The 14,977-nt window shown below is 35.4% G+C and overlaps 1 protein-coding gene across 1 annotated transcript; it reads left to right on the plus strand.

Moving 5' to 3' along the window:
- The first annotated feature begins 10,981 nt into the window (after positions 1 to 10,981).
- LOC116113838 (arabinogalactan protein 41-like) lies at positions 10,982 to 12,049 on the plus strand. The gene is made up of 2 exons (XM_031400001.1): positions 10,982 to 11,330; positions 11,772 to 12,049. Exons 1-2 carry the CDS (start codon positions 11,210 to 11,212, stop codon positions 11,858 to 11,860), a joined length of 210 nt encoding a protein of 69 aa, XP_031255861.1. The 5' UTR covers positions 10,982 to 11,209; the 3' UTR covers positions 11,861 to 12,049.
- The last annotated feature ends 2,928 nt before the right edge of the window (positions 12,050 to 14,977 follow it).

The following is a 14,977-nucleotide window of genomic DNA, read 5'->3' on the forward strand; positions in this document are numbered from 1 at the left end:
TCTTGCCTTCACAAATACCACAGGACATGAACCAGATAGTTCTCTAGACACCACTAAATGTGCCTTTCAGAAATTTCCAGATCACCAAAGTGGCCCAGCCGAATAATAATAATTCATACAAACAATATGCATATTAAAATACATTTTCATGGGCGAGGATGGCAATAATATCTAAGCACATACAGCAGAGAGAGAGAGAGAGAGAGAGAGAGAGAGAGAGAGAGAGAGAGAGAGAGAGAGAGAGAGAGAGAGAATCAAGAAACCCAGATTTATATGGTGATGTTGGAATACCAATTAATGAAACTGGCAGTAATCTAAGAACTAACATGAGAACCCGGGGAATGAAGACAAAAAAGATGAAATTTTTTTTTTTTATAGTATTCACGTTTTTTTTTTTTTTTTAAGTATGGACGGGCTGTCCAAACATAAGAGACGGTCGTCTAAAATTTATTGACAGCCGTCCCCAAAGTTTTTTTTTTATTTTTATATTTTATTTATGGACGTGCGTCTTTTAAATAAGGATGTCTGTCCCTTATATATGGATGTCTGTCTATATAATATGGATGGATATCTATGTGAGTGAACAGTGATCCAAATTTGATGAATAATCATTCACTAGAAAAAAATTGTTGAAAAAATCAGAAACGTATCACACGTAGAGACACATTTTTTGTTTAAAATTTTCGGTGTCCCATTATTGTTTTCAAGATTCAGAGTATTTTAATCTCAGCAGTGTTATGATTATGCAGCAGCGTTTCGAAGTTTTCCATGTAATGTGTACTGTGAGTGACAAAAATTGTATGGAAATCGGACACTTCTTCGAGAATAATTAAGGGGCGAGTGCGACCGTGAAAGCAAGTCACACCAAATTTTCTGAGGTAATCATATTGCCACAGTCCTTGAAAGTCGGCCGTAGGCCTGGAAATTCTTCGTTCACTGTTGACAGAATATTGTTCGTTGACTTCCGAGAAAAAACTGATTAGACACTGAGAAGTTGCAGAAATTCTTCAAGAAATCGGCAGACACGATTTCAAATAATACTACACGATAATCTTCTCCCACAACCCTGATAATCTTCTCCCACAACCCTGATATGATAGTTTATAATTGATCAATTTAACATGAATCTCACATAAATCTTATTAATTAATTATAAATTAATCAATTATTAATTATCACATCATTAACTAATTGTGAGCTATTATATCAAAATTGTGAGAGAAAATTTATGAAAAAAGGTTATTAGTGTAGTATTACTCTTTCATTAACATTTAATAGTAGTATTTTGAAAACAAATTTAATACTTCCTCCGTTTCCAAATAAATGACGTTTTAGCTAATTGCACAATTTTTTATGCATTGATTTTTTTAATGTAAACAAAAAGAGAGAGGAGGCGTGGGCATACAAAAAAGTGGAGAGAGAATATTGAGGCAGACACGCAGAGCAAAGAAAGAGAAAGAGAAGAGATGTGGGCCATCGTAAAAATGAGAGAATAGAGATATAACTGAGACAAGACAAGCGACACTTATTTAGAAAAAAAATTATACCCCCAAAACGTCATTTAAAAAAAAACGGAGGGAGTACTTAGATTTAGTCAAGTAATAAATCCACTATCTACATTTAATTAGCCGGCGTTTTTGACTCTTTCTTGAGCACATCTGTAGTGGCTTTGGAAACTAATTGAAGTAAATGTTTAGGGTAAGAGAAAAGAACTTCATCCCAAAACCAATTTGACAACGAACTGTTTAGGTAGCCAAAACTATTATACATTTCTGGCTAAATGGTTGGCAAAACACACAATTCTTAAACGTAACTTGGCCATGTCTTGATACATATAACATAATCGACTAAGAGAGCTAGCAGTAGCACATATCTTTGTCCCTGGTATAATGAATAGCAAAATTAACAATTATTGAGTGATTTGATGGTAAAAACACAAAGAATAATCTAACATGATCTTCCAAATTTGAATCTCCTTGATAATAAAAGAATAAGAGGAGTATCTAATATAATCTCCTGAGTTTAAATCCTTGCAACTGTTAATAAGAATGGTTAAGGGAGCTCTTACCCAACTAATAGTTTAAAGGTTTCAAATGATTAGTTAAAGTACCTGCAAACTAGCCTAAACATTTCGTCGTTTAAACAAAAAAAAAATAGGAGAAATTGGATGTAGACCTTAACATATGCAAATTAGCTGGATTTGATCCCTTGAGCTGGAAAGATCTAGAAATTGCTTGTCAATAATGCAATTGCAACTCATGAGAGAATTCTAACCATATATCGCTTCATTAAGCATTCATTGCGAGTAAGACAAATAAATGTCTGGTGACTCTTATCCTAAAACGGAGAAAACCATCAGCATCAGCAGAGAAAATACATAGCTTTCAGGGTGTTAATGCACTCTAGATATATGTTTGTATCGTTCCACCCTCTAGGACATGCTCGAGTATTCTCTCTTCCTCTCTTGGATGTCTATAAAAGGGTACCCTTACCTGCTTGAAATGAACACTCTGTGTTTAATCAAGGTGATCAAGAGATGAGTACTGGAGCCAACGCTGCTTATTCTATGCCTGGATTAAGGCAAACTGGAAGCCAACACCAAGTGGGAAAGTCAGGTAATTGCAGTACTTGCTTTCAGATGCCACTTCACTATCCGAGGTACAAGAAGAAAGACTACGAGAACATGCCTGAGTGGAAACTGGATTGTCTTTTCAAAGAGTATGGACTGCCTATTGTTGGAGATGTCAACCAGAAGAGGAAGTTTGCCATGGGAGCCTTTGTTTGGCCTTCTGAGAACGAATAGAATTTCTAAATCTATTTATATATCTTATTGTAACATATAAGTAGGGGCGTTATAGATAAGGCTGGGGTACCTTTTTATTGATAATGCTTTAGTTTCCATATCTAAACCTTACAGTACTTCAATGTTCATCCTGTAATTATATATGATGAAGAAATAAAATCCCAACTTTTGTTGTATGTAGCAACTTCTACCATTCATTTTTTTAATTACTACTCGTATGCAAAGCCTGCAGAACAGTTATATGAGAATATTTAGCCAGAGATTGCAAAAATAAAAAATCAAAAGCAATTGTGGAGCTTGATCAGTTGACGGAACAAGATGCCAGAAGGTAAAAGCTTTCGGTTCATGAATCCTGAACTTGGTTTATGGTGACATGAACCCAGCAAACAAGCACAGACAGGAAATTATTAGTTATGATTTTAGCCTGTCAATATTTCGAAATCCATACATCAATCATTGCATACCATATATTGCTTCATCATCTTTCTGAAGGGAGGTTCTGCCTTGGACTGTTGGTTTTGTTCAAGAAATAAAAACTCCCAATTTTCTTATTTTTTTCCTTGTTTTGGTTTTGGTGAGAAAGTTTGGTCTGTGAATAAAGTATATTATCTTTATATTCAATTATTTCATGTAAATGATGCATGCATACAACTTGTCGGGGGGCCTTTATATCTCAATATGGATCAGTTTGATAAACCAGTGGCTAAACATGAATGGAAATTAGTTGAATTTATGCAAAATAATGAAGTACTTTATCATTATAAAAATATCTAATGGAAGATATCATCAATCATCTATGAGATAGAGCTCAAATCAATTAATTTCAAACCAGAACTCTTAAGTAGCAAGTAATTCCCAATATATATACATAGCCACGTTGCTACCATTGGAGCCATGTTAAAGCTAATAAAAATTAACAAAAATATCTATCAATATCTTCTACATATTTCTTTGTTTTGCCCAGTTTTCCAGGTACTGTCTATAAAGGGCTGAGTTGAGTGATTTATTTTCTTAAACGATAGAAGAGTAATTAAGGTACGAAATTAATAAAGATGAATGGAGCTAGCTCTCCCAACGGTGGTGCCCACAATATGCCTGGATTGAGGACCAATGGTCAGCAAAATCAAAAGCAAGCGACCAACTCATCTTGTTGCAGCAGCTTTCAGATGCCGTTGCACTATCCAAGGTACAAAAAAAGCGACTATGAAACGATGCCTGAGTGGAAACTAGGCTGTCTTTTGAATGAGTACGGGCTTCCCATTATGGGAGATGTCACCCAGAAAAGGAAGTTCGCCATGGGAGCCTTCCTTTGGCCTAACCAAGTATAATCAACACAATTAAAATTACTGCAAATTTCTCTGCTGGTTTGAGTGCCATTCTGGGTTGGTATCAAATTGTAGATATGTATAAATATCCAACCTATGCTATGTGTATATATAAATGTATATGTTATGCCTAAAAAGTCATGATGATGTCAACTCAATAAGTGCATAAGTGTCTAAAAGACAAATTGTACTTCCTGTCAAGCCTATACTCTGCCTCAAATATATCTTATACCAACCCTATCTCATTTTAAGAGAAGAACCGATGAGAACTGTCTATGTGTCAAGACAACTTGCAAAACACTCATTACATTGACATCAGAGGTGTATAAATTGGCACTTCTCTTCACGAAAAAGGGGGTTTGGGCATATGAGAGCTAGACATAAATTTGAGCTTCATTATTTCTTTCTGTAAATAAAGTATTTCTCCATCTTTGTATGTCTTACGGGCAATATCATAAAAATAGCCAAAAAATATAAAATAACAGTGGATGTAGGATTTTCTTTAAGTATCTGAACCACTATAAAAACGTCTCTTGTCAGTCTATTATTTATGTTTTCTGCAACATATATAATCTCAGCACCATGTTCTAATCTCATGGATTCATCACGTGTAATTTCTAAGACCCTCTTAGCACTTTACACGTGCAAGTCGTTGATGTCCAAAATCAAGCATCAACAGTTTGGTGGCCCATGCAGGTCTCAAATCTGCATCCAAGTTCCCTGATGGCATGGTCAAATCGTAGATCGCACGCGTCAGAGTTCTCCGATTGCATGGCCAGATCGTAGATCGCACGTCGATCGCGTGGCTAGATTGTAGATTGCACGCGTCAAAGTTCTCTAATCGCGTGGCCAGATTGTAGATCGCACATGTTAGAGTTCTCCGATCATGTGGCCAGATCGCTGATCGCATGCGTCAGAGTTCTTCGATCGCTGATCTTTAGCTTCAGATCGCATGGTCAGATCGTTGATCGCACGCTCAGATCGTCTTGATCTTCAGCTTCAAATCGTTGATCTTTAGCTCTTCGATCGCGTGACCAGATCACTGATCGCACGCTCAGATCATCTTGATCTTCAGCTTCAGATCGCTGATCGCACGCTCAGATCGTCTTGATCTTCAGCTTCAGATCGTTGATCTTTAGCTTCAGATCACGTGGCCAAATCGCTGATCGCACGCTCAGGTCGCTGATCTTTAGCGTTAGATCACTGATCTTTAGCTCTTCGATCGCGTGGCCAGATCGCTGATCTCACGCTCAGATCGTCTTGATCTTCAGCTTCAGATCGCATGGGCAGATCGCTGATCGCATGCTCAAATCATCCTGATCTGCAACTTCAGATTGCTGATCGTCAGATTGCTGATCGCACGCTCAATTCGTTGATCTTCAGCTTCAAATCGCTTATCTTTAGCTCTTCGATTGCGTGGCCAGATAGCTGATCTCTTGTTCTCAGATCAAGCTCCGCGCTTTCTGATCGAACTCATGTTTTCTGATTGAACTCTTTAAGCTCTTAGATCATAAAGAGCTCTCGAGTTCTCAGATCGAGCTTGTTATGCTCTCTGATCAAGTTCTTTATGATCTCTGATCGAGCTCCTTATACTCTCTGATCGAGCTCCTTATGATCTCTGATCGAGCTCGTTATGCTCTCAGATCGAGCTCGTTATGATCTCAAATCGAGCTCTTTATGCTCTCTGATCAAGCTCATTATGATCTCAGATCGAGCTCTTTATACTCTTTGATCGAGCTCCTTATGGTCTCTGATTGAGCTCATAAGCTCGCTTGTTTACTTGAGATTGTGTGCATCAGATTGTTCAAATCGCATGCCTCAAACTCTCAGGTCGAGCTCCTATCAAATCTAGATTAGCTCCTAACTCTCAAATCACGATCAGCTCGTAGCTCTGATATTGCGAATAGCCTCAGGTCGTGTTCTCAAATTTCAGATCGCGATCAATTCTCAGTTCTCAGATTGTGACCAGCTGCGTTAGAAAAAACATGTATAAAACTTAAAACAGCCCCGAAACATGCTGAAACGGTGGATTTTGGCCCCAAAAATGGCCCCAACCAAGTTCACATATTGCCACGATGTAGAGCTCAGAACAAGCTTTCCGTGGATATCTTATGGGCTCCAAAACTCCTCCCGGATCAAAAGTTATGGCTGTTTTAAGTTGGCTTATCCGTTTAAGGCCTCTAAGTCGTGCGTTTGGGCTTCTGACGCTAGCTCCCTCCAGGAATTCATCTATTGGACATTTCATGTCAGTTATCAGATCGCGCTCGGCTTCGGATCACTCCAAGCTTTCAGATCGCAGTCCTATCTCTCAACACCCGATAGCGCTAGGCATAGTTCGAGCTCTTCAATTCGAGACTACACTACTGCAGCCTGCAGTGCGACATCCATTCAGATCAAAGACTTGAGTTTTTTAAGCGTGATTACACACTCCAAAAACTAGGGGGGTTATGTTATGCATAAAAAGTCACGATGATGTCAACTCAATAAGTGCTTAAAAGGCAAATTGTACTTCTTGTCAAGCTCATACCGCCTCAAAGATATCTTATACCAACTCTATCTCATTTTAAGAGAAGAACGGATAAGAGTTGTCCATGTGTCAAGCCAACTTGCAAAACGCTCATTACATTAATACATTGACCTCAGAGGTGTATAAATTGACACTTCTCTTCACAAAAAAAGAAGGTTAGGCATATGAGAGCTACACATAAATTTAAGCTTCATTATTTTTCTCTGTAAACAAAGTATTTCTCCATCTTTGTATGCCTTACGAGCAATATCATAAAAATAGCCAAAGAATATAAAATAACAGTAGATGTAAGATTTGTTTTAAGCATCCGAACCACTATAAAATCTCTCTTGTCAGTCTATTATTTATGTTTTCAACAACATATATAATCTCAGCACCATATTCCAATCTCATTGATCTATCACGTATAATTTTTAAGATTCTCTTAGTACTCGTATATACGGGCCTTTGGTGTGTAAAATCAATTATCAATAATCTATATACGGATAAATAAATGAATTTATATGGCGTTTAAATATGATCATGATATGGTTACAGTTGACACGTAATATAAATAGTTCATGACACAAACATTAAGTACGAAGAATTTAATCAGTGTCTGTGCGGTAGTTTTCAAGAGAGTAGCCAAGGTCATCTTTCATTAAATATGAAAATAACAAGTGACATCTTATCCAGGGCATGAACATGAACATTATGAAATGAGACAAGTTACAACAACATAATCCAGACAATATATATCCACTTATCATTCGTGGGCATAGCCATAAATTTTGCACCAACAAAAACTCGTTTTTCTTCATGTATTTATAGCAGGTACTGGAAACTTATTGCTGCTGCTAACTTATCTAGTTGGAAATGGGTACTGATTCAGGATCAGCTTACGTTGCCAAGTTTGATTTCAATTAGAATCAATAAATTTGACATTGTCTTGTAGCTTTCGGTACCGTTGGTTGGGTTATTGATTATGCAAAGAATGATATGACAGCTTTATTATTGATAATCTACTTATTTTTTATCACTAATATCTAGAATTTCAATTATCGATGCCGCTTCAGGACAAAGCCTTCAATAATGCATATTTTATTTGCTATAAAGAAATTTCAGCAGTTTATACAGACTCAACCATGCACGATAATGGGGACGGAAGAGTCACCATCAGATTTAAGTTTCCAGTAGTACCAGTGCTCCATCTTTGAGTTTCTGTAGGATTCAATTCATGATCACTCTTGTGACCTTGTGTCACCTGCTACAGTAGCTTGAGAACCTGGACTTCCCATAGTTTATTCAAACCTTCTGGTGCTCTAGTGTATTGTATCATTTATATGATCTAGTTATAGGTTATAACCCCCTTGACCTTGACTGTCAATGTTCCAAATGTGGAGATGATCCTATTTGGGAACACGATGGATCTTATCTTCCCAGAAGAAATCTACAACGACGAAAAAGACAGAAAGATTGATGTAACTAGACAAATCTCCATTCCAGATTTGAGAAAAATGATCCAGAAATGGGTTTTCTGGGCCAACCATTCGGCAAATTTGACATGATGTCAAATACTCTTAAATCAGTCTGGAAAAAACCTACCACAAAACATTCATGGGACTCTGAAATAAATAATTTTCTGACGTGCTGAAAAACTAAACGATTTAATCTTTTTCTTTTTCTCTTTTCACTTGAAAATTTTCTGTTCATTTTTTATCTTTTAGTTGTAAAATTTGAAGAGCTGTTATTGAGCTGGGAATCTTCAAAAACAAAATGATTCTTGGCCAAGTTGAGACTAGTTGTTGTTTCAAACTGAAGACAGTTCAATAATCTTAGCTCAATTACTACGTTACATTGTCATGAACCATCCTTACAGTTTTTCAAGTTTATCGTTAGGATAAAAGATTTCATATTTTTTTATTATAGACTATTATCAGGGGGCGTTTGAGTGGGGATTATGTGAGATTATTGGGGTTAAATTATCTTATATTACTTAATTATCATGTTTAGTTGTCAAGTAATATAAGATACCGGTAATCTTCAAATACCAATAGTGGTTATTATTAGTAATATTATAAGTAATCTGATTACCCTTATTTTATTAGGTATTCTAAGATTACCAGGGTTATCTTTTTTTGTTACAATTCTATCTCTTATTAATAAAATTTTAGGATAATAATGTCCTTATTTTTAAATTTATTTACATGAATATAGATTTTACTATTTCACCCCAATTAATTAATTTTTTGTACAAAATTATCCTTGAATTCAAAATAAATTACAACCCACCCAAGCCACCACCCTCACCCACTTGCAGTCGGCAACCGCCGCCGTGGCCAGCAACCAGAACGGCGCACAAAAGGTCGAAAATGGCGTCGTGCGCCAATATGGCCATTTCCGGTCAGATTAGATCTGATCGTCGACAGCCAGATTGTCATGGCTGGCCATTTCCGATCAAATCTCTGGTCGAAAATGGCCATATGGCGCACAGAGGCCATTTCCTGCCTTCCGTGCACCGTTAGGTTGCCGACGGCTTATGGTGGTTGTCGGCGGCCAGCAGTGGTTGGGTTGGTGGGGGTGCTTTGTTGATTTTCCAAACTTTTATTATGAAGTTGTTTTTGCTAAGTTTTTAAATGCAGAGGGGTTATAATAATCCAAATAATAATCAATATTATAATAATATTTAATTAGAGGACAATTCAGTAATTTAAATAACATACTCACCAATTTATTCCTCCCAACCAAACATATTAATATAACATACCTACCAATTAACTAAACATATTTTCCTAAAGATTCCTAGTAATCTTCAAGATAATCTAACTTTTCAGTAATCCAATATTCCCAGTAATCCAACATTCCCTGAATCAAACACCCCTTCAAAGTTTGTAATTGTATCATAGATACCCTTTTGTGTTATCAAATGGGCCCTCAAGGTTTAAAATATTTATCATAGATACCCCTTTGCTCTAACCTTGTCACATTGTATTTAGGTTTGCGAAACACTTTCTTATAGAGAAATATTATATGTGTAAGAGTCTTTGTACAAAATGATGTGACAGCTATCACACCAATAGTTTGTGAAAAGAAAAAAAAGATTGATATAAAACTAATGGTGTGGCAGTTACCGCATCACTTTATACAAAGACTCTGTACCTTTAGCATTTCCGTTTTTTATAAGATCAAAATTACCATTTCCCTCATCTGCCAGAAACAACAACATGACGGAATCAGGACAAAGCCCAAAGGGATATGTATGATTCATTTCAAACAACAACATGACGGAATTAGGATAAAGGGTAGTATAGCCGGATTAAAAAAAATGAGGAATTTAAGGCACAAAAATGGGATCAATTTCAACCCAATCCAGCTTAACCCATCAATCATCCAAATCCAAATTATTTTTAACTGTGTTCTTTATTTTGTATAAATAAAAAGTATATTCATTAATTTTAAAATATAAATAATATAATTTTTATTCAAATTCAATAGACTCTTTAAATTTAATCAAGATGCTCTTTATTTTTAAAAAAGAAACTTAATAGGAGAAAGAATTAATAAATAAAATACATAGGAACTTATAGTTTATTAATTAAAATTAGGATAAAAAGTGAAATTTGACTCTCTAAATGTGGAGAGTCAAACTCACTCTTTAATTTATATTTTAAAGATAAAAAGTCTGTTAAACTCTTATTTTAATAAATAAACTCTTTATAATAAAAATTTTAGGTCATATAAAAAGACATTTTGAAATGCTCTAAACCCACTACTTTTTTAAACCATAAACTAATATTAATATAACAATATAAAAATAGACATGGAATAAGTAGTTATTAATTAATTCAAAATTACACATTCATTAACTTATAGGTTTACAGTTCAACAATGTGACACCCATAATATAATATTAAATAAATAAATTATATAATATTTTGTTTATAAATAAATACAAAATTTAATTAAAATTTTGTTTGTTAAAAACAATTTTCCTTTAATTAAAATTATTTGTTTTCTGTTGTTTTACGTTATGAAATTACTAGAAACAGAAGGTAAAAAAAGGACTGTATAAGTTAAGGGAGGAGATAAAGAAATAGTAATTAAAAAAAAAAAGGGCGAAGCTGGCAGAGAACGTGGGCGAATCAGAATCAGAGCATATGGCGCCAACTGTGATCACAGACTGGCGGGAATCCAGAAAAAGTGAGCTCACATGGCCTTTCAGCCTTTTAACTTTGATGTTCAATCCGCAACAGGCGGCCTGACCCCACATTCTCACCCGTCTCCTGGTTACCGGCTTCACCAGTTATTTTACTTCCAGACAATACACATACTATAAATAAAACAATCTTAAGCCCGACTCTTCAACGCCATAGCATCATCGTTATTCCCACTCTCTCTCTTTAGGTTCTCTTTAGATAGAGAGCCTTTATTCTTTTTTCTCGCCTGTTTTGTTAAATTTGTCGTTTTCTCTCTCTGCGCGGCTCTCCTGATCCCTGAGCCGCTTATTTTAACAGAAGTTTGGGAGAGGCTTCGCAGAGAGAGATCCGAGTTTTTGAAATTTGAATAAAGAGAGAAATGGCGGTTACTAGGGTTTCATTTGTAGTTGTGGCTGTTGCTGCTGCTCTCATTTTTGCTATTTTCTTGCCTGCTACTTATGCTCAGGCTTCCGGGCCCGCTCCTGCCCCCACCAGTGACGGTTAGTTCTTTTTGCTCATTAATTTTTTTTTTTTATGTATACTGGCTTAGATTTAAGTATTTTTTTTGCAGATCCCAAATGATTAATTGATATTGTCTCATTCATCGTTAAGATTCTTCTTTTTTTCTTTTCTCATGTTTGGTTTCTGATATTCGGATTTGATTTGGGTTATGAAATTTTAGTAATAGCTTTGTGTGATTGAACATGATGTGTTTGTTGGAAAGCAAGTTATGGAGAACGTTAAAACTTAAATTCAAATGCTTGACCATTATATAATGAACGAATGTCAGAATTAATGGTGAACATATATTAGGATTTGGTTTTCTTTGTCTTCAAAGACGTCCACGGAAAGTGAAGAAACATGCAGATTATAAGATTTGTTTTCGTGTAGAGTGGGCTCTACTTTGGCATTGAATTGGGGTTGGTTTTTAATGGTTTCAGGGACATCTATCGACCAAGGGATTGCATATGTGCTGATGTTGGTGGCGCTGGTGCTCACCTATCTCATTCACGCCGCTGACTTTTATTAAAAGCTTGTAAATTTTTGCGATTGTCGGGGGATTTGGAGTTAGGATATGGCAAGAAAGTGCGATATAATTTGTTGGATGATTCGTATGTTTGATTCGTCTGAGATATTGGGGCTTGTTTGTATGTAGTTTTTATGTACTTTGACGAATTGTTGTTGGGCATTGATAATGTTATTCCTATGTTAGACAGTACTGTGATTGCATTGATCTAGACAATGAAATGGCGAACACAGAAAGCAACTAACAGTAAGCCAATAACCAAAGGAATCAAGCATATAATAAAACATGATAAGCAGTTTCCACCTCAATAAGCTTTCACATTCCACTTCCAGAAAGGATTCAGAAGCCTAGTGTAACTAATACCACTCATCGCCACAACTGTCTTGTGAAAAGGAAAGACAAACGGCTGCATTTCACTACTTTGCCACCTCAACAATATTATAAATGAATAGGTTTGCTTTTGTTAAGGCATACCTTATTTAGGCACATATTACTTCAGCTAATATCAAGACGAGACGGCGCCATTTCTGTTATTCCATGTAACACTAGACTATTACAAAATGAACATTCAAATGTTAGAAACAAATTACTCACTTATGAATCCTGCCAATAAAATTTAAAACAGGACTGAATGATAATAATTCCTTTTTCAACTTCAAAAATTCTTCATGGATATGCAGATTCATAATATTTGGGTGATCTATCATATCTTAATAGAATTCCCCATCAAAACGGAAAGAAAAAGGAAAAAAATAAGTAAAAAAGGTTTCTTCAAATTAAGAATCCTAACAGTACTAAAATTCTCAAGCTTTCTTGCTGGTCGGGCCTGATTCCTGCTGGCCTTGGTCAGCTAATGAAAACTTCTTCACTTTCTGTGGAGAAAATAAAAGAGAAGGTTAAAATATATTCCGCAACGAAAAAGCACAAAAGAACAGCAGAACAGACATAAATGCGTAAAGTTCATATGAAGAACCATAAACAAAGGTCATTGAGTGAACAAGAATAACGAATTATGAAAAAGGCATGTTCAAGTTTCATATCAAATTTAAGTTTCTATCATCAAGGTGGAAGCCAATTACCAGTCTCATGGAGAACAGTGTCTGAGATAGTGAGGCTAAATTGATGGATTCCACATTAATCAAGTATTATTTGTTTCAATGTGATAACATGCATTTTGATTTATAGATCAATTAGGTTCATCTCCATTTATGATTTACACTGCTTTGATGCATAAGCATTTCATTTTCACAATCTAAAATCATGAAAGGCTCTGGATCATGGCAGTATCTTCATTATTCTGAACCCAATAACAGTCTTAAGGGTAAACTTAAATAAAAGGCTATGTTCATTAAAGCAAGCTTAATATTCAATGGGATCCACCTATTATATGTGGGTGAGAAGCAGAAAGGAACGGTAATCATAAATGCCTTTGATGAATTGATATAATCCTCAAAGAGAAAGGAAAATGCCCTGGAAGTTAAAATGATCTGTTCTAAACACCGAGAAGTCAAGAATTCCAAAATTTCTGATTAAAACATAAAGCAAGAACCCCAAGATTACAAAGCTGTATTTCCTTAATGTTTTTGTTCTGGCTGGGACAGAAATTTTAACAATTGGTTATCTAAACAAGCAGTTTCACTAACTCAAAAACTAATCCTTTGCAGGAAAACTGAATCTATCAAGCACAATGAACACTTAAAAACTCATAATTATTTGAAGTTTTTGAAACATTTCAAGTTCTAAGCATTTCATTTACACATTCCGTTTACCATGAAACAAAACGTTTTTTACTTGTAAAAACCAAACCATTAACATTAAAAACAGGTTCAAAAACAGCCAGATTATTATGCAAATAACATCTGATTCAATTTCAGAACTCGAACATGAAAGAATTTCGAAATTTCAGCTAAATTATAACCATAAATCAGTGGATCCGATCAAATATATACCTTGCGAAGGACGCACTCTCTTAAAGCTTGCATGAGTTGAAGACATTTTTCTTGATCGAACGGCGATTGTGTAACGCAATTGAGAAGATCCAGCGACTCTTGTGCGCACTCCGGCTTATCGCTTGTATTCTCCATGGCTAATTTAAGAGTTTGGGTCAATTACCAAAACTAGGGTTTTACTTTTTTAGGTTCAAAGCTGTAAAACAAGATAGAATAATAGTCCAAGGTTTACGGGAGTGGAGTGTTTGGCTCTGAGGAAAATATTGCGGGAAATATATAAGTTTCTCCCGCCTTTGTAAAACCGCGGCTTAAATTGTTGGATTGGTTCTGTTCTGCGCCCGCTGTTTCCTTTTCTCCAAGTAAACACCACGTATTTGTTCAGTTGCTTTTACTGCATACTGATTACCACCCGTTTAATTAAGCTCTGTAATTTAATTAAAGGACTGGTGCGTCTTCAGTGTCTTGTGTTATTGGACTATTCAAAGAAAAAAGAGAGTGATGTTATATAAACCCCACACAATTTATATGTACACCCCATTAATGAATTATGCCTAGGATTAAACTTATCCAATGAATGAGAACGTTCAGTGTTTTTTCTGTTGTCGTTAATATCAACTCTGATGAAATTCAGTCAAGGAGAGACTGAAATCACTTATCAGTTAATGGGTCTACACAAAGGCAGCAATTCTGCTTACAACGGTGGTAGGGAGGATTGTATCTCACTTGGAGATTGAGCTAGGAAAGAGATAGGAAGAGAAATTGATAACTAATTGGCACTGCCAAATCGAAATCAACCCAATGCATGCCCAAATTTAAACATAACCATTTTTTTTTTTTTTTTTTTTTTATAGCAATCTACCGTCATGGCCTTGAGTAAATCATGGGGCAAAGGAGAAAACAAATATCTAATTAAATTTGAAATTTTGAGAAAAAAAGGTGGAAAGCTAAAAGCCTAATTAAGTTTAGAATTGGGAAAAATAAATCTAACTAAGCTTAGAGGGCTATTTTTTTTATTAAACGGGTTTTAAAGAAATTTTTATCTTTTTTTAAATTATAAAAGATATGTATTTAATAATAAGGGATGCTCATCAATTAGGTGGACGCTAAAAAATTAAAAATCAACCTTCTCCCGAGAAAAATGGACAGATTCACGTTATGTGTCATTTCATTT

Source organism: Pistacia vera, unplaced genomic scaffold (genome assembly GCF_008641045.1).
Source record: "Pistacia vera cultivar Batoury unplaced genomic scaffold, PisVer_v2 Contig691, whole genome shotgun sequence".
NCBI classification, from domain to species: Eukaryota; Viridiplantae; Streptophyta; class Magnoliopsida; order Sapindales; family Anacardiaceae; genus Pistacia; species Pistacia vera.